The sequence below is a fragment of the Ursus arctos genome, unplaced genomic scaffold (assembly GCF_023065955.2).
Source record: "Ursus arctos isolate Adak ecotype North America unplaced genomic scaffold, UrsArc2.0 scaffold_5, whole genome shotgun sequence".
Classification (NCBI taxonomy): Eukaryota; Metazoa; Chordata; class Mammalia; order Carnivora; family Ursidae; genus Ursus; species Ursus arctos.
Genome location: NW_026623067.1, coordinates 63,147,682 through 63,166,568, shown reverse-complemented (window position 1 = coordinate 63,166,568; position 18,887 = coordinate 63,147,682). Strand labels below are relative to the sequence as shown.

At 35.9% G+C, this 18,887-nt stretch overlaps 1 protein-coding gene across 6 annotated transcripts in view; it reads right to left on the bottom strand.

Moving 5' to 3' along the window:
* TENT2 (terminal nucleotidyltransferase 2) overlaps positions 1-14,473 on the bottom strand; it is a 68,549-nt gene extending 54,076 nt beyond the window's left edge. For 2 of the 6 annotated variants that reach the window (XM_026498728.4, XM_048221142.2), the window contains exons 1-5: positions 11,979-14,473; positions 11,647-11,716; positions 5,332-5,505; positions 5,043-5,132; positions 2,179-2,416 (exon numbers count right to left, since the gene is read on the bottom strand). In XM_026498728.4, coding sequence (XP_026354513.1) covers positions 2,179-2,416; positions 5,043-5,132; positions 5,332-5,468 — 465 coding nt within the window. In that variant the 5' untranslated portion in view covers positions 5,469-5,505; positions 11,647-11,716; positions 11,979-14,473. Of the gene's footprint in view, positions 1-2,178; positions 2,417-5,042; positions 5,133-5,331; positions 5,506-11,646 lie in introns of all 6 variants that reach the window. The other 4 variants (XM_057307257.1, XM_057307258.1, XM_048221143.2 and 1 more) reach the window with 3 other exon arrangements.
* Positions 14,474-18,887: the final 4,414 nt, after the last annotated feature.

Sequence of the window (18,887 nt, the reverse complement as noted above, 5' to 3'; positions counted from 1 at the left end):
CCTAACCACTTTCCTACTTCATATTAACAAAAGAACGACAGAATCTTTTTAACAAATAGTGCTGGGACAACTGGACTAACAGCAACAGGATGAAGTTGGACCCCTACTTCATATCATATAAAAATTAACTCAAAATGGACCAAAGACCTAAATCTAAGAGCTAAAACTATAAAATTCTTAGAATAACACACAGACATTAATCTTTGTGACACTGCATCAGGCAATGGTTTCTTATATACGACACCAAAAGCTCCAGCAACCAAAGAAAAACAGATAAATTGGACTTCATTAAAATGAAAAGCTTTTGTGATTCAAAGAACACCATCAAGAAAGGAAAAAGGCAAACCAAAAAATGGGAGAATATATTTGCAAATCATATATCTGATAAAGGTCTAATATTGAGAATATATAAAGAACTCTTATAACTCAACAATAAAAAATAAATAACCCAATTAAAAATGGGCAAGAGATCTGAATAGACAATTATCCAAAGAAGATACACAAAAGGCCAACATGCAAATGAAAAGATGACCAACATCATTAGTCATTAAAGAAATGGAAATCAAAATCACAATGAGATACCATTTCATACCCACCAGGATGGCTATAAACGAGTGCTGGCAAGGATGTAGAGAAATTGGAACACTCATACACTGTTGATGAGAATGTAAAATGGTGTAGTCACTTTAGAAAACACTTTGGCAGTTCCTCAAAAAATTATACATAGAGTTACCACATAATTTCGCAATTTCACTTCTAGGTATATACCCAAGAGAAATGAAAATATTGTCCACACAAAAACTTGTACACAGATTTTCATAGTAGCATTATTCAGAATAGTCAAAGAGCAGAAATAGCCCCAAAGCTGATCAACTGATGAATGCATAAACAAAATAGGACATATCAATACAATGGAATATTATTTAATTATAAAAAGAGACAAAGAACTGATATATGCCACATGCACGGATGAACCTTGAAAATATGCTAAGTGAAAAAAGCAAGACAACATAATTATGACTCCATTTATATGAAATGTCGAGAATAAGCAAATCCACAGAGATAAAAAATCAATTGGTAGTTACCAAGGGCAGGGGGGCAGGGTGGGAAGGTCAGGGATGGAGAAGGGACTGCTACTGGGTACAAGATTTCTTCCGGGAATGATGAAAACATACTAGAATTAGTGGTGATGGTTGCAGAACTTTGCAAATATACTAAAAACCACTGAATCATACACTTAAAAAGAGTGAATTTTATGATAGTTCTATCTCAAAGAAAAAAAGAATGATAAAGGAATAAAAAGCAGCACAAATAAAGAATGAAGCAAGTGTTCCTTTTTTGACCCAACATTTTCTGCACACTTACTATATTCCAGACCTATGCTGGTTGCTAGGAACCCAAAGATGAGTAATACAAAGTCACTACACTCTTCAGGATCACCCTCTTAAGCCTACAAATGTCATATTTCTTAAAAATGGAGCAGCTTGGAAAATGTAAAAACAGCAAATATAAGCCACAGACAAGCCAAGAGAATGTAGATATTTACATTATAAACTCTTCTAAATTACCTAGAATTTTTTTTGGTGGGGGGGTGGCCAAGCTTCTAATATCAATGGTTAAATAACTCATTGCTCCCCAATGCTGATAATGTCATTTTTCAAAAATTATTAAGCAGCTTCATTTCATTTATTTGAAATGCTTTTCACAAATTATATTTCTGATAAATCTTTCTTCATCGTATCACTCTGAACATATTAGTTTCTCAGTGACTCCTGGATTCTCAATTTTTGACATTCAAAAACCTCATGACAAACGCAAATATTCCAAGAGAAAATGCTTGTTGACACTTTATTACAATAACCATATGAAAATGTTTCTCTGTAATAAAAATAAGTAACAGAGTTCTCTAAACTAAGAAAACAAATGTTCTGAGCCCTAATCCAGATTTTTATGAATCAGAGAAAATCTGATTTCCTGATATGAAAGCTGCACTTCCATAAAAGAACAGCTAACAAAAAATCTTAAAAATCAAATTTAGACAGAAAACTGTGTTAAATAGTTTAAACAGAGCAAAAAAAGGCATATTCTACTGAATCCAAAACATTAGGCATTTCTGATGCTTTTAATACATTGTATTAACTTTCCAAAAGGTAAAACTAAAATCTACATTATTATTACCTTATCTTTGGCCTCAGGCAGTGTGATTTCTCTAGGTTCTAAAAATGGTATTTCTCGAAAAGGTGGAACACATCTGACTATATCTGGTACATAGTGTGTATGAAACAATGGCGGCATTGAGTATCTTCTTTCACCTGATAAAGGCACTATGTGGTTAACTATAGTTGGCTCTTGGTGGGGTGAATGGAAACGTTGCCGTTTACCGTCAAGAGGAAGGTTTTTTTCATCGCTTAATCTCCTGAAAACAAGCAATATACCTTAGTGATTAAAGATATAACTTTCTAATAACAAACAGAAAACAATTAAAAATATATAAATAACAAATACCAATAATGACTCTTTCAGCAAGGCCACATTATTTGCTCTATATGAATCCTAAAATATTGTGAGCTCAAAAGACGCCTTTGAAAAACAACTTAGGAAAAACGAATAGTAATAATGCATATAAAAAAAAAACTACATATGTACGTCAGGATTAGTCTCCTACATTTGAACTACCCCAATGTTTCATCTCACCAGTGAAAACTTGGTAGGAAAACTTCTATTCACAGAAACACTAACAATAAAAACCCAAATTCTAATATAGGGAGAATAAGATTAAGTGAACTGAGTGTTATATATTTTAAAAGGCTCTTTAAGGGGTGCCTGGCTGTCAATCAGTAGAGCATGTGACTCTTGCTAGGTTGTGAATTCGAGCCTCACATTGGGTGTAGAGATTACTTAAAAATAAAATCTTAAAAAATAATAGTAAATAAACATATATATTTACTTATATATATATTTTTATATATATTTATAAATATATTTATATATATATTTAAATAAAAAGGCTCTTTAAGTCCACCTATGTTCTGGCTCATCAGTTGGAAAGATCATATTAAAAAGCTATAAAGTCAATGAACTGAGCCTAAAGACTCCAAAGAAATATGAAAACTAACTGCATTTCAGATAAGAGTAATGTATTAATGTTAAATTTCTTGGGCATGACAAATGCACTTTGGCTATATAGCAGAATATCCTTAGGAGGAACACACTGCTGTGCTTTGGGGTAGAATGAAGTAATGTCTACAACTTTTTCATACGGTTCAGAATAAAAAGTAGGGGTAGAGAGAAAAAGGGGCAAAAAAACAATAAATGTAGCACAATTTTAATGAATAGCATAAGAGGGTTTATTGTACTTTTCTTTAAATTTTTCTGGAGGCATAAAATTTTCAAAATAAAAAAGCAAAAGGAAATAATTAAAAAATACTTTGTTTAAAAAAATACTTACTTCATTGATACATTAAGTTGTTCATACAGATAATACTTTAGGCCATGGGAAATGGTCTGATTCCTTTTAAGCTCTAAAATTCTATGGGTCATAGCCACCTGAAGGTTTTTATTATAACACTCTTTAGGATTACACCAATTCCTCACTCCTTGATCCACAAAATAAGTGGAACTCCTGCTCATAGGTTAAAGTATACAATGCTAACAACATAAGAGTATATTTAATATCTTTTAATAAAAATGATTAACCTTTATATGCTGAATAGCTTCCATTGAGAATGCCAATTTTAGTTTTTAAAGTATGTATAACTATGAGCCAATGGAATTTATTTTCATTTGTGATTCACAAGTTAGCTATCCAGACAACTTCAAAAAAATTAAAACCTGAATAAAGTCAATACTTTTAGCATTATATAGGTTTCCACAAACCTCTGAAGAACAACTCACAGTGCTTCTAAGCAGAGGATCTTGAGCAAGATCACCTGGGTTCAAATCCCAGTTGTATTTCCACCTGAATAACTGGTTGCTTAGCCTCTGTTTGCTTCATCTTTCTCAACAGAGAGGAATAACACACCTCATAGAGTGTTGTGAAACTTAATCAAATTACTTGTAAAGTCCTAAGAACAACGCCAATTACATGAGTGATCAATAATTCTTAGTGTTATTTTTAATTGGACATAAGGCTATGGAATATTTACAGAGGCTTTAAGTAGTAATATCTTGCAAGTACTGCCAAATTTTATTTTAATAATCATCTCTAAAGTTCTAATATAAATACTTTCTGATACATCCATTTCTTTTAATTGGTTAAAATTAATTGACTGATTTCTCTACAGAAAGCTTTAAGTCATGCAGAAATTTTTACTAAAATAATATTTATTACGGAACCTTACCTGTATAAGATTTAGATAAATCTAATAGTAAACTTTACTGGAAAGAAGGTATTATGGGCTGAACTGTGTACCCTCAAAATTCTTACAGTTAAGCCCTAATTCCCAGTACCTCAAAATGTGGTTCTGGACATTTGGCCTTTAAAAAAGTTGCAATGGTGTCATTAAAGTGGGCCCTAATACAGTATGACTAGTGTCCTTAGAAGAAGAGGATATTAGGACACAGAAAACACAGACAGAGGAATGACCATGTAGGACACAGAGAAGGCAGCTAAGGAGGGAGGCCTCAGAAGATACCAAACTTGCCAACACCTTCATCTTTCGGACCTCTGGCCTCCAGAATTGTGAGAAAATAAATTGTTTACACCACCCAGTCTGCTGTATTTTGTTACAGCAGCCCTAGCAAACTGATACAGAAAACCATCTAATTTAGTTAATATCTCAATTCAAAGTAGTATTCTGAATAAATATAGCTTCATTCCATCTAAAATCTGCAGTGTCAGAAATAAATCAACAAAAATATCCCTAAAATTTTTTAAATATATAGAAGTTTTAAAATTCTCTGATAGGACTGATTGCACAAGTTCCAGAAGATAAAATTTAGGGCATAGTACCCACCCAATCTTAATACAAGAAACACTGATCTATGGTTCTGAAAAATTTCTTTTAAAAGAAATTCTTTTAAAATAACTAAGAAGTACTTACTTCCTTCCTCGAAATAACGGAGATGTTGAGGTCTGTATTGGACTGACATTTCCATACGTCAGCTGCTGTAAAGACACAGCTCTTGACAAGCTACCAAAAACACATACAGAACAGCAATAATAAACATTTTTACCTTAAAAACCAATTCCATAAAAACTAAATATTTCACCAATCAAAAGAAAACAAGACAATGACATTTTAATTTCAAATGTTTCATATAAACACTGTTTGTGTCTAGGAGAAAACAAATATTTATAAATGATATGGACCAAAATATCACCATACTCACTCTGTATTCTGAAAGTTGAACTGTGCATCTATAAGCTGCTGGTGTGAATAAAGAGTTGGTGACAGGGCGAAGAAGTTATTATGTGGTTGATGGTTTGGGGTGAAAGGCGGGCGACCCAAAATTGAGTTTGGGAACATGCTCTTGTTCACTAAAAGTGAACATGTATTCTTCTACCTAGAATGTTTTTAAAGACAAATTATTATATCTTAAAAATATCGAACTCTTTATTAACTAGTATCTACTACTTAAAGCAATTAGTTACCAAGTTATGAATTTCATTTGCAAAGTTATCTCAAAAGTTTAAACAGATCTCTAAGTCCCACCTCAGGTAACAAAACAGTTGCTAATAATGAATTTTTTTTTTAATTTTTTAAAAAATGTTTATTTACCTTTTTTATTTTTTTGCTAATAATGAATCTTAAATCTAAATTAAGAATATTATTATTCAAATGATAATAAAATATACGCAAGTTTCTAATTTCTGATGAATTTACCCTAATATCGACAGATCTTTCAGAAATCAAGTTATCACCACATACTCTGATAAAAAGAAACCACCCAATACAGGCATTTAATGAAGCCATACAGATTCTTATGTTTATACCCAATCTAATTTATTCAAATGTATAAGCCATAATAGGACAACCCGATTCCTCAGATAGAGATCTTACAGATCTTCTTAGAGATCTGCTAAACAAGGGAAGGAATCTGTACTGCCTAATAACTCTAAAATTCTGAGATTCCCTTCAAAGTCTAAATAATTTATATAAAGGACATCCAATAAAAGACAGATTGTTTCACAGCAATGAGGAAAATTTATACATAGTAGGCCCCCCTTAGCCACGATTTCATTTTCTGTGGTTTCAGTTATCTGCGGTCAACTGCAGCCCAGAAGCAGATAATCCTCCTTCTGACATATCCTCAGGTCAATAGTAGCCTAATGCTATGTCACAATACACACATCATTCACCTCACTTCAACTCATCGCATAGGCATTTTATCATCTATATCATCATCACAAGAAGGGTGAATACAGTATAACACATTCTGAGAGACAACATTCATAAAACTTTTATTACAGTAGATTATTATAATTGTTCTATTTTCTTATTAGTTGTTGTGCTTAATTTATAAATTAATCATAGGTATGTGTGTATAGGAAAAAAATACAGTATATATAGGGTTTGGTAGTACCTAGTTTTAGGCATCCCCTGGGGGTACTGGACTATCTCCCCTGTGGATAAGGCGGGGGGGGGGGGGGGGAGGGCTACTGTACAAAGCAATCAAAACCATTCACTGACCCAGGCAAGAGACTAGATATTTATACTCTGCAATGACTGATCCCAAAAGGCTAAAAACTTACAAACAGGTTAAAGTAACAAACTGAAAGCAAGTATTAAAGTAAAATCAACAAAGTAAAAATAATAGGATCCCCAGCCCACTTCCCAACACAGGTAACAAGAAAACTCAGCTACAGAATAACTTAGAAAGAAACCATATAATATGGTAGTCAGAGAACCTATAATATAGTAACAGTTTTCCACCAAGGAAAAGTTAAGCCTGCTAGCAACCTAAAATGAAGCCAACTACTGAACTGCCGCCGCCTACACAAAGAGCTTGCAATCAGATTCCTAGTACCTCTCACTTAAAATAAACATCCACGGATCACCATAAGAAAAAAAGATCAAAGAATACACAAAAACAATGCCAAGAACAAATTATTTTTTAAAGTCACAATTAATTAAAAAAACACTGCATACATAAAACAAGAATATGCTGTTTCAGGGCACCTGGGTGGCTCAGTCGGTTGAGCTTCTGACTCTTGATATCAGCTCAGACTGTGATCTCAGGGTGGTGAGATCAAGCCCCACATCAGCCTCGCCCTCAGCAGAGTCCGCTTCTCGCCCTCTCTGTCCCTCCCCCTGATCATGCATTTTCTCTTTCTCTCTCTCTCTCCAATAAGTAAACAAATCTTAAGAAAAAAAAAAAAAGAATATACTGTTTAAAAAGCGAGGAAAAAAAAAGCTCTTGGGAAATTACAAAACCAAAAGCAGAAATACTGAGTAAAAAGTTAAAAGATAACATTGAGGAAATCCTTAGAAAAAAAAGGAAAAACAGGTGAAGGCAGAAAGGAGGCAGGACTGTAAGACAAAAAGATAAGAGAATCAAATTATATGGTCCAACAGCCAACATAACAGAAGTTCCTGTAGAAGAGAGAAAACACAGAAAAGGAAATTATCAAATAAAACAAGAAAATGTCCAGGACTGAAAAAAAACAATCCTGAGAATTAAAGGACCTAATGAGTACAAAGTGCCTTAAAAATATATATATGCATCAAGGTATGGTGAATTTCAGAATATCAGGAAAAAGAAGCTTATGAAATATTACAGAAGAGGCAAATGTTATAATAGGGCTGACAAACAAAATGTCTTTAAACTCCCTAACAGCAAACAGCAGAAACCATAAGACAATGAAGTCAGTGCCTTCAAGTCTCTGAAGGAAACGCTCTCAAGCAGTAATTCCATACCCAGCTATAATATCAAAACAAGGGAGAATAAAGACATGTTCAGACATGTAAGGTATCAAAAACCAAAACAAAAGAAAACCTGGGCTCTAGGAAAAGGGAGATTCACTGCAGGGCAGAGACAAAGTAAATTCCCTAGGATGATGGTGAAGGGAAGATACCAGCTTAAATTAGAGGCAAGAAGATAAAGGGTTTCAAGAAGATAGCCAAGGAGAAAAAAACTTAAAACTTTACTGACAGATTACCTGATGTATTTGACCACAGAGAAGAGTTCTACTAACAGAGCAGAAATAATCTTAGAAACAGAATAGTAGGAAGTTAAAAAGAAATTACTAAACAAATCAACAACAAAAACTCAAAAAGTCATATAAAAAGGACATATAATCATAACCTATTTGGTTCACACAATAACACAAACATTAAAAATACTAGTTTAAAAAATTGTAATAAATTTATTATATATTTTTTATTACATGTTGTATTTAAGGTTCACACATATGTTATATACAGTTACATGTTCATATACATCACAATTCAATGATAAGAGAGTACACAGGGGCGCCTGGGTGGCACAGCGGTTAAGCGTCTGCCTTCGGCTCAGGGCGTGATCCCAGCGTTATGGGATCGAGCCCCACATCAGGCTCCTCCGCTATGAGCCTGCTTCTTCCTCTCCCACTCCCCCTGCTTGTGTTCCCTCTCTCGCTGGCTGTCTCTATCTCTGTCAAATAAATAAATAAAATCTTTAAAAAAAAAAAAAAGAGAGAGTACATAAAGGTACTACTAAATCCTCATTTTCAGTAGATGTCAATTTTAAAAACAAGCTACAGAAGTTTTTTAAGCTTTTTTTTTTTTTTAGAACAACAGAGGAAAATAACACTTAAGCAGCTAAAAAAAATGTAGCTGCCTCTGGGTATTGAGACCAGATGGTTGGAAAAATTGGAGCCAGAGAAAATAGGAGAAAAAAAGACAAAGACCTGGGAAGAAACTAATAAATCACTCATACAAATTTTGTTTCTTTTTTTTCAATTTTGTAAAATTTAAATTCCCAAAGCTGGCCACAGATAATGAGATCTACCAGTCCATGCTTCATAACGGATTGTGAACAAGAGTCTTGGGCCACCATCAGATCTCATCCCAAGTGCCTAACTCCCTGACTTGAACTAGAGACAAGGTGTTACCTCCAGAAAACAAGAATTTATCAACTCTTTTCAACAGGTCTGTACCTCTTACTATAGGAGATACAAAAAAAAAAAAAAAAGAAGAAGAAGAAGAAGAAAGAAATCAATCCTATCATAATTGCTAAGCTGTACTCACTGATTTTCACTGCCCAAAGGAAATGGAAATTACCTTGAACCAAGCAGGATTCCTGACAATCCCTTAGTAAGAGTACACTCAATCACAGAAAGCAAGATTCAAGACCAGCAACTAAAGACTTGCTCTACCTTTTGCCCAGGTTCATGATCCTTTCTTTCTTGGCCGTCTTTATTCTGCTTCCCAACCCAAACTCTCATAAACATAATTCCTATCATAAGATTCATGAGAAAATGACATTAAATATAATTCATTACAATGAATTTCTCTTGGTATTTCATTTTGTTGGAATACAAATACTATAGGACTGATGAAACAAGGAAAGGAATTTATATTCAGAAAAGCTAAAATTAAAACGTTCTATTTTCAGATTTATTGAAATCAGTTCATTGTTAAAATTTGAGACACTGTTTACATCTATAAATTATATGCTTGTGTTTTTCCTCTGGACCCAAATAAAGTCCCATATAGATGCATCCAAATTTGAAGACTCCAAATGACATGACAGTCCAGACTTCACCTTATTTCTATCCCATAACAAGTTAAGATCCAAACTAAGAATAAGTCAAAAGGTGTGTTGTGGCCCAGTAGTACTCGACAAAGCTAATGACCAAATTACCTAAGGCTTAAGAGCTTACAATGATTACTTAGCCAAAAGTTTACCTCACGGCAGATATCTAGTTCCGCCTATCCCAAATTCCCAGATAAGCATCGAAGCTTTTATACTCCCTCTGCAACAAAATGTGTCAGGTTCTCCTCATTATGAATCCTGGCCCTCAAGTCTGGCCCTTACCTAGGCCAGCCCTCACAGTTGGATCATTCCTACTGGAATTAACTAAAGGCATTCAATGCCCCACAGCGGAGGCATCCTGCATCACCATGAGGAAGTAAAACAAAAACAAAAGTCTATGAATTTCAGTTCCTCTTTCTAATATTTTTTCTAATACCTTTCAACAGTGATTTTGATGACGATAAGAATATTTCAGATAAGAATCTAAAATCATCCAAAAATAATAATCTATCATAAATACAAGGGATCTTTTAAACAGAATATAGAGTTTTAGAGTATAAAATCCAGCAAGCCTACTACCACTGTAGCATTAAAGAGACCTTCACAAAATTTTAAATCCGTTTCTTTATATTCTGAGTCAAAGGCTTCTTCGCTAAGTCTACTTGATGATCTACATAAAACACTATTCTACATTAGCTGTGGTAGCAGGTATAAGAAATTCCATGATAAATAAATAAAATCCAGATATTGGTGGTATCCCATTTTTCTTAGCCTGAAAGTTACAGTCTCTCAATATATACATGGCTATAAAATAGGATAATCTAGGAATTTTGCTGTGTTTTAAAACCATTGCACTGGTTATTGTCTTAAGTAAAAAAATCTTACGTTGCTTCTTGACTAAGGTTGACACAATGGGATATTATATAGGTCTATTTTAAAATAATCATACATGAAAGACAAAGCCGTGTAAGAGTAGTTTACCAAGTAATTCCTACTAATACTTTGCTCCTGTAACTCACAATCCGGAATTTCTGTCCTAAACTTGATCTCTCCTCCAAACAATTAAGAGAACTTTCAAGGTTATATAATTCCTTCATCAGGACTCCCTGGAAAGCAGAATCTACCTAGGATAAAAGCCAAAAGTCAGAACTGTGGCAACTAAATCAAGTTATCTGTCCACTCTGTCCAAATGCCTTTGATATCCTAAACTCACTTCTTTTCTCCACAATGCAAAAAGTCCAATTCCTAAATCCTGCTCACCCATTGTCAAAACTACCTTAAGGTCTTGAAAAGGACATTCCTTTTTATTATGAATTAGATTCCCTCCAAGAGTTAAAAAATAATGTTGTCATGTGGTTTGATATGGACATTTCTTAAATGATTGATAAATGGCCTGTTTCACATAAAGCCTTTATTATGGAGCATTTCCAGATTAGACATAATTGGGGCTAACACACCAACAAAATAATATTACCATTATTGGCTAGCTACCTTTTGGCTGTACATATTAAAAACCCGTAGTAATAAACCATACAAGGAAGCACTTAAAGAAATAGTATGTTACCGGTAATACAAACACAGATTTTAGTGTTATGATCTTCCCTCACAAAATCACATACCACATTTCTGTTAACAAGTTCCAATTTAGCTTGAGTTTTACATTCTCTTTGTTTCTTTTTTGTTTACCCTACTGGTATCCGCAATCTAAATAAAGAACTACTATTTTAAACAAAGAGCTAGAAGAGAAAACAAGACGGGGTATTTGGATAATCTAGATATGGTGAGACACATAAACCCCATCGTGTTCTGGCCTAGAGAGATGAAGGGTCTATCCACAAAAGCTTAACGGGAAAAGAAATGTACAACAATCTGACAGAGTCCTGAACTGTGCACTTCACTGTAAAATGAAGAACTTAGGCCCATTTAATCAAAAGTCTTAAATTTTAAATTATTAATCCAGATATTTACCTTAGTTTTTCACCACCCTTTGAAACACCATGCAGGGGTCCCAAGACAGTCTTCCTCTTGTGGTCCTAGACTGAGAACGGGGCGCGAGGAAGGGAAACGAGTGGAAAAAGTAAGCGGTCCTAAGATTGTTCAAAAAGTGCTGCAGCCTGGGGGCCGCCCACAAGTCTGGGACTTCTAAGAAATATTGCCGGAACTTCCCACGCAAACATAACAGTGCGGTTTCAGGAAAAGTTCCCCGAGCCCCGCCCCCGACCTGGGCCTACACGGTTGCGTCCTTTTCCAAAACCCACTAACTCACAGGTGTCCTTGGGGAAGGGCTAAGCCGGGCCTACCGGTACTGCCCGCCCAGGAGCTCCAAGGCCCGAGCAGCGAGGGTCCGGCCCGCACGGCTGTAGCTTTCGCCCCAACCAAAGCAAGTAGTGGCCTGCGGAAGGGCGAGACCTGGCTCCGGATCCGGAATGCAATCTAAACGCCGGGCTCGGCGGCCGGGGACGAACGACACAAGAAAAGACAGGGCTAGCAAGCGTGTGGGAGGTTAGGGGCGGTAGCAAGAAGCGGAACACCAAAAAGTCGCCGAAAAAACGGCGTAGAGAGCCCTGTCAGAAACACCCGGAAGATCGCCACGACCCCGGATGGGAACAGCGAGCGGGGAGCGAGAGGTCACACTTCCGGCAGGCGCCTCACCCCCTTCCCCGAGCGCTTTGCTTGAGTGCGCACGCGCGCACTGCTGCCGTCCAGCTTTGGCCGGAGGTGGAAGCTTAACGGCTGTGAGCGCTAATGGGGAGGGGGCTAGGACAGTCCTGAGACAAGGAGGACTAGGCGTTCGGCCGGGGTCCGGCCGCAGTCCGGCCGCGGAGGGCTCCTCTGGGCCACCTACCCGAGCTGACGCACAGCGGCTCTCGTTCAGATACGCACATTTTACTGCTCCTTCTTGTCTCAGCTGGATGACTCCTCCCCAGAGAAGCTTTTCCTCACCCAGTTTTCCCTCGCTCTTCAGCACGGGATTTGTATTAAGCTTTGTTTTTGTTTTGTTTTTTTACCCCTCCAGTGAAATGAAAGCTGCTTGGGGTTGAAAATGCCTTATTTGTCTCTGAAGCCTGGACTCAGAACCCTGCTTTTCATATAATAATATCTAACATTCGCGAATTCGACCAATATTCAATATTTGTTCTGGAGTGAGTTTTAATATTGCGAAAATATCAAGTTGTTGGGATTTGCTAATGTCAATCTTTTAACAGTATTACTTTCCTTTTTTAATACCTATAGAAGAATTTCTCATTTCTGAAATTGGTAACTTGTGTCGTGTTTATTTTTTCCTGATCTTTCTGGCGAGAGGCTTATCAGCTTTATTGATCTCAAATCCCAAAGCATTCTTTTGCTTTCGTAAGTTTTCTTTATTGTTTTTTTTTTCTATTCCATTGATTTTCGATCTTAGGTTTATTTCCTTTCTTCTGCTTTTTTTCCCTTAATTTTTAAAGTGTTTTTTCATTATTTGCTAGTTTTTTAACTTGGAAACGGAGATCACTGATAATAGGTGTTTCTTCTTTTGTAATATAGGCATTGGGTGGGATGTGTCCCTAAGAGAATTGCTTTAACTACATTTCACACATTTTAATATGTTTTCATTTCCTTCATTTCAAAATACTTGCTAATTTCCCCATAGATTTTTTTTTTGACCCATGGGTTATTAGTGTATTATGAGTCTACAAAAATTGAATTTTCCAGACCTCTTCCTGTCGCTGATTTTTAACTTAATTCCAGTATAATCAGATAACGTACTTTGCATAATTTGCATCATTTTCAATTTATTGAGACTTATTCTGTGAACCAGAATATGGTCTGTTTTGATATTCAGTATGCATTTAAGGTGAATGTGTATTCTACGGTTGTTCGGTGATATGTTCTACAAATGTCAATCACATCAAGTTTGTTGATATTGTTCAAATCTTCTAAATCCTGGAAGACTTAAAATATACTGATTCTCTACTTATCCTATTAAGTATTCGGAGAGGAGGATTGAACTAGCTATAATTATGGATTCTTCTAATTCTGCTTGTTCTGTCAGTTTTGCTTCATGTATTTTGAACTCTGCTGTCAGTTGTACAAACGTTTTTGCATTTATAATTGTTATTTAGATGAATTTATCCATAATGAAATCGACTGTGAAGAGTATTTTATCATTATAAAATGATCCATTTTATAAATGATCCACTTTATAAAACCTCTTTTCTCCTGGTAATATTTTTGGCTCTGAAATGTACTTGGATGGCAATATAGCCACTCAGCTTTCTTTTTTGTAATGTTGACAAGATATATATGTATTTTTTTAAAGATTACTTGAGAGAAGAAGCACCCATGCGCGTGCTTGGGAGCAGGGGGAGGGGCAGAGGAAAAGGGAGAGAATCCCAAGCCAACTTTCCAGTGAGCATGGAGCCAATGAGGGCTGGATCTCATGACCCTGAGATCATGACAACCAAAACCAAGAGTCACACGCTTAAGTAACTGAGCCATCCAGGTGCCCCACATGTTTGTGTCTACTTAAATTTATCTCAGAATATTTCATATTTTCAGTGTACAGCTTGAATATCTTTTATCAAACTTATCCTGATCTATTTCATATTTTCGATGCTATTTTAAATGGTATTTTAAATTTCAATTTCAGGCTGCATTGTTAGTAGAAGAAAAATACAATTGACTTTGTATATTGATTTTTATATCCTGTAGTCTTTTTTTTTTTTTAATTTTATGTATTTATTTGATAGAAAGCACAAGTAGGGGGAGCCACAGAGGGAGACAGAGAAGCAAGCTCCCACTGAGCGGGGAGTCTGATGCTGCGGGGCTCCATCCCAGGATGCTGGGATCATGACCTGAGCCGGAGACAGATGCTTAACTGACTGAGCCACCCAGGTGCCCCCACATCCTGTGGCCTTGCTGATGGTTGTAAGTTGGGCTCCCACGGGGAGTCTGCTTGAGGATTCTCTCCCTCTGCCCCTCCCCCCACTCGTGAATGTGCAAGCACTCTCTAAAATAAATAAATCTCTAAAAAAAGACAAAAACAAAATATACCATGTTCACAGTTCAGAAGACTCAAAACTGTAAAAATGTCAGTTCTCCCACAAATTAATCTGTAGATTCAACACAATCCCAATCAAAATCCCAGCAGACTTTTTTTTTTTAGTAACTAACAAAAGGATTCTAAAATTTATATGGAGATCCAAAGGACCTAGAACAACCAAAACATCTTTAAGAGTGAAGAACAAACTTGGAGAACTTACACTACACTACCTGATTTCAATATTTGCTATAAAGCCACATTACACCAGGTAGTACATTATTGGTGTAAAGAGAGAAAAGAAAGATTGACAAAACTGAACAGAGAGTTTCTTTTAAAGTGCCGAAGTTGTTCATTTCAACAAAGGACAAAGGCAATTCAGTGGAGAAAAGAAAGATTTTTCACTAATAATGCTGAAACATTTGGGTAGTCCTAGGCATAAATGAATGAATGAATAAAATATCATGTGAAAACACAAAATGGATCATAGATCTAAACATAAAACTTAAAACTTCTGGAAGAAAATGAAAAAAAAATATCTGTGACCTTAGGCTAGACCAAAATTTCTTGGGTCTGGTACCTAAAACACTATCCTTAATAAACAAAAAGTAATAAATTGAACTTAATCAAAACGAAATATTTCTTTTCCGGTCACTAAGAAAATGAACAGACTAGCCAAAAACTGAAGAAAGTATTTGCAAATCACATATCTAATAAAGAACTTATATCCGTGGGGCGCCTGGGTGGCACCACAGTTAAGCGTCTGCCTTCGGCTCAGGGCGTGATCCCGGCGTTATGGGATCGAGCCCCACATCAGGCTCCTCCGCTGGGAGCCTGCTTCTTCCTCTCCCACTCCCCTGCTGTGTTCCCTCTCTCGCTGGCTGTCTCTATCTCTGTCAAATAAATAAATAAAATCTTTAAAAAAAAAAAAAAAGAACTTATATCCAGAATGTATACTTTTTAAACCCCTCATACCTCAAACAAAAAAAGCACAGAAACATACACACACACACACGCAAAAAACCAAAACCAAAAAAACTCTCATACCTCAATAGGAAGAAATTAAGCAACCCAGTAGACAAATGGGCATAAAGTTTGAGTAGACATGTCATCAAAGAAGTCATATGAATGGAAAATAAGCACATGAAAAGATACTCAACATCATGAGTCATTAGAGAAAATATAAATTAAAACCACAATGAAATAACACTGGCTACCTACTTAATGGTAAAATTAAAAAGACTAGCCATACAAACTGTTATTGAGAATGTGGAATGAGTGGAACTCTCATAACCATGGGATGCATGGGTGGCTCAGTCAGTTAAGCCTCTGCCTTCAGCTCAGGTCATGGTCCCAGAGTCCTGGGATGGAGTTCCACATCAGGCTTCTTGCCCAGCAGGGAGCCTGCTTCTCCCTCTGCCTGCTTCTTCCTCTGCCTGCTGCTCCTGCTGCTTGTGCACACGTGCTCTCTCTCCCTGGCAAATAAATAAACAAAATCTTAAAAAATAATAATTTAAAAAAAACAAGGAACTCTCATAACCACCGATGGGAATGTGAAATGGTACAAGCTCTGGAAAATGCCTTGGCAACTTCTTAAAAAGTTAGACATGTATTTACACGTGACCCAGACATTACACTCCGAGATATTTATCCACAAGAAATGAAAGCATAAGGGTGCCTGGGTGGCTCGGTGAAGCTTTCAGCTCAGGTCATGATCCCAGGCCCACATCTGCTTAGCAGGGAGCCTGCTTCTCCCTCTCCTCTGTCTGCCACTCCCCTTGCTTGTGCTCTGTCAAATGAATAAACAAAAATCTTTTTTTAAAAAAAATGAAAGCATGTGTTTCCCCAAAGACTTGTACACGAATGTTCATAGCAATTTTGTTCTTAATAGGCAAAAACTGGAAACAACACAAATGTCTGTCAACAGGTAAATGAATAAACAATTTGCAATATATCCACACAATGGAATATTACTCAGAATAAAAAGAAATTAACTATTGATATGTACACAACATGGATTAATCTCAAAATAATTATGATCTGTGTCATACTGATCAAATAGTACACACTATTGATCCCATTTATATGAAATTTTAGGACATGATAGCTCATCTTTAGGGAGAAAAAAGAAGTCAGTGGTAGTCTGGAAAATGAAATTTGGGGCGGAGGGCTGAAAAAGGGAGAAGGGAGAGATTGCAAAGGAGTACAAGGAAACTGTTGGGACCTATACTCACGTTAATTATCTTGATTGTTGTAATACTTTCATGTGTGTATTCATATGTAAAAATGTGTGGCTTCTTATGAGTCAATTATACCTCAGACAAGCTATTAACATTTTTTAAAACAAAAATGTATTGGTCCATATTGCACTTTGAGTGAACATTTTAAACTCTGCATGATTTTAACATCCCACAGTGGTCAATTGGAAATATTTGTTCACTGAGTTATGCAGATCTTACAAATATTTCATCCCACGCTATCAAAATATCACATTTGTTAATATCACTTCCAATCTCATCAGAAGAATCAAAGTATTTGGAAACTGCCAAGATGACAGTGATGATGCAACGTTTACAATTTATTTTCTTGAAAGCTCAATTAAATCAATGACAACAAATATTATCATTTGTTTTCCCTGAACTGATGGTTCCACTTCATTTATTTTTGAGTAAATATTTGTCAAATACCCAAGTCTAAATAACCAGTTTGTCTGTCAATAGATATTTTAACAAAAATGGTGTTCCGTAAAATTAAAAGAAGTTACTTCGGCTTGCAACTCAGTCCCACAAAGTGCTTCTCCTCAAGACAATTATAGTTCCTTAGTATAAAGCAAAAGTAACTTATGAATACTTCCTATTTTTTTAAACATAATATTTTTTAAAATGTGAATTCAAGGGTTAATAGTTCTTAGAATTAATAATTTTTACTGCTTCATTAAGAACATTCTTAGGTAAAATGGTAAGTTTTTTTAAACAGCAATAGAATAACAGTGAAGAATATAAGGACTATTGATTTGTGCCAACGGTGTTCAGCTGAAGGTGGTTTTGCCTCCAGAGGATATTTAGCAATGTCTGGAGACATTTTGGGTTATCACAACTTAGGACTGGAGGTGGTTGCTACTGGAGTCTAATGACTAGAAGCTAGGAATGCTGCTAACCATTCTGATAACCAGTGCCTAGGACAACCCCTTCAAAGTATTATCCAGCCCAATATTCCATCGTATGGATATACCACATTTTGTTTATTCATTCATCACATGATGGACATTTGAGTTTTTGGCTATCATGAATAATGTTGCTATAAACATTCATGTCTTAGTTTCTGTTTAAACATATGTCTTCAGTTATCTTAGGTATATACTTAGGAGTGAAATTGCTAGGTCATATGGTTACCGTTTAATTTTTGAGGAACTGCCAACTCTTCTCCAAAGCGGCTTCACCATTTACGTCCCCATCAGCAGTGTATGAGTATTCCAATTTTTCCACATGCTTGCCAACATTTGTTTTTGCCTGTCTTTTGTATTTGCCATCTTAGTGGGTGTGACGTAGTATTGTGTGGTCTACAGTGATTTGCTTTTAACTATCAAAGCCAAGGTTAAAACAATGAAAAAGGTAAATAAATTCTTACTGTTATGATGAAAATAATTTTGACCTCATGGCTCCTAAAACTGTCTGTGGATCACATTTTGAAAATGGCTGGAGCAGGGTATGGCAGAAGTCCTAATAAGAATTGATAGTAGAGATTTATTGGGAGCTTGCTATATGCCAGGCACCTTGCTAAGCACTATACAAAAATTATCTCTTATAATCTGATTAACAGCCAAAAAAACTAAGTCTCAGTGATATAAAGCAACTTGCTCCATGTCCCAAAAATAATGTTAAAGATAAGCTTTGAATCTAGATAGCCTGACTCCAGTACCCTATGCAGCCTCCTCCCAGACCCCTCCCCCACTCAGCCCCCAGGTTTGGGAAGGAGTCAGGGAAGAAGGGCAGGACTAAGGGACTTGGGAGCTTTTGATGATGTGGTTTTGTGATTGTTAATTTTATGTTTGCCTGTGATGGGCATCTTGAACTCTTCATGAGGTGGAGTCAGCTACAACTTCTAGGTTCCTTCATCTTTGTATTATTAACTCACATCCCCTTTCTTACCTACCTAACACTTTCTGCTATATCTGATGAAAATTTTGCTT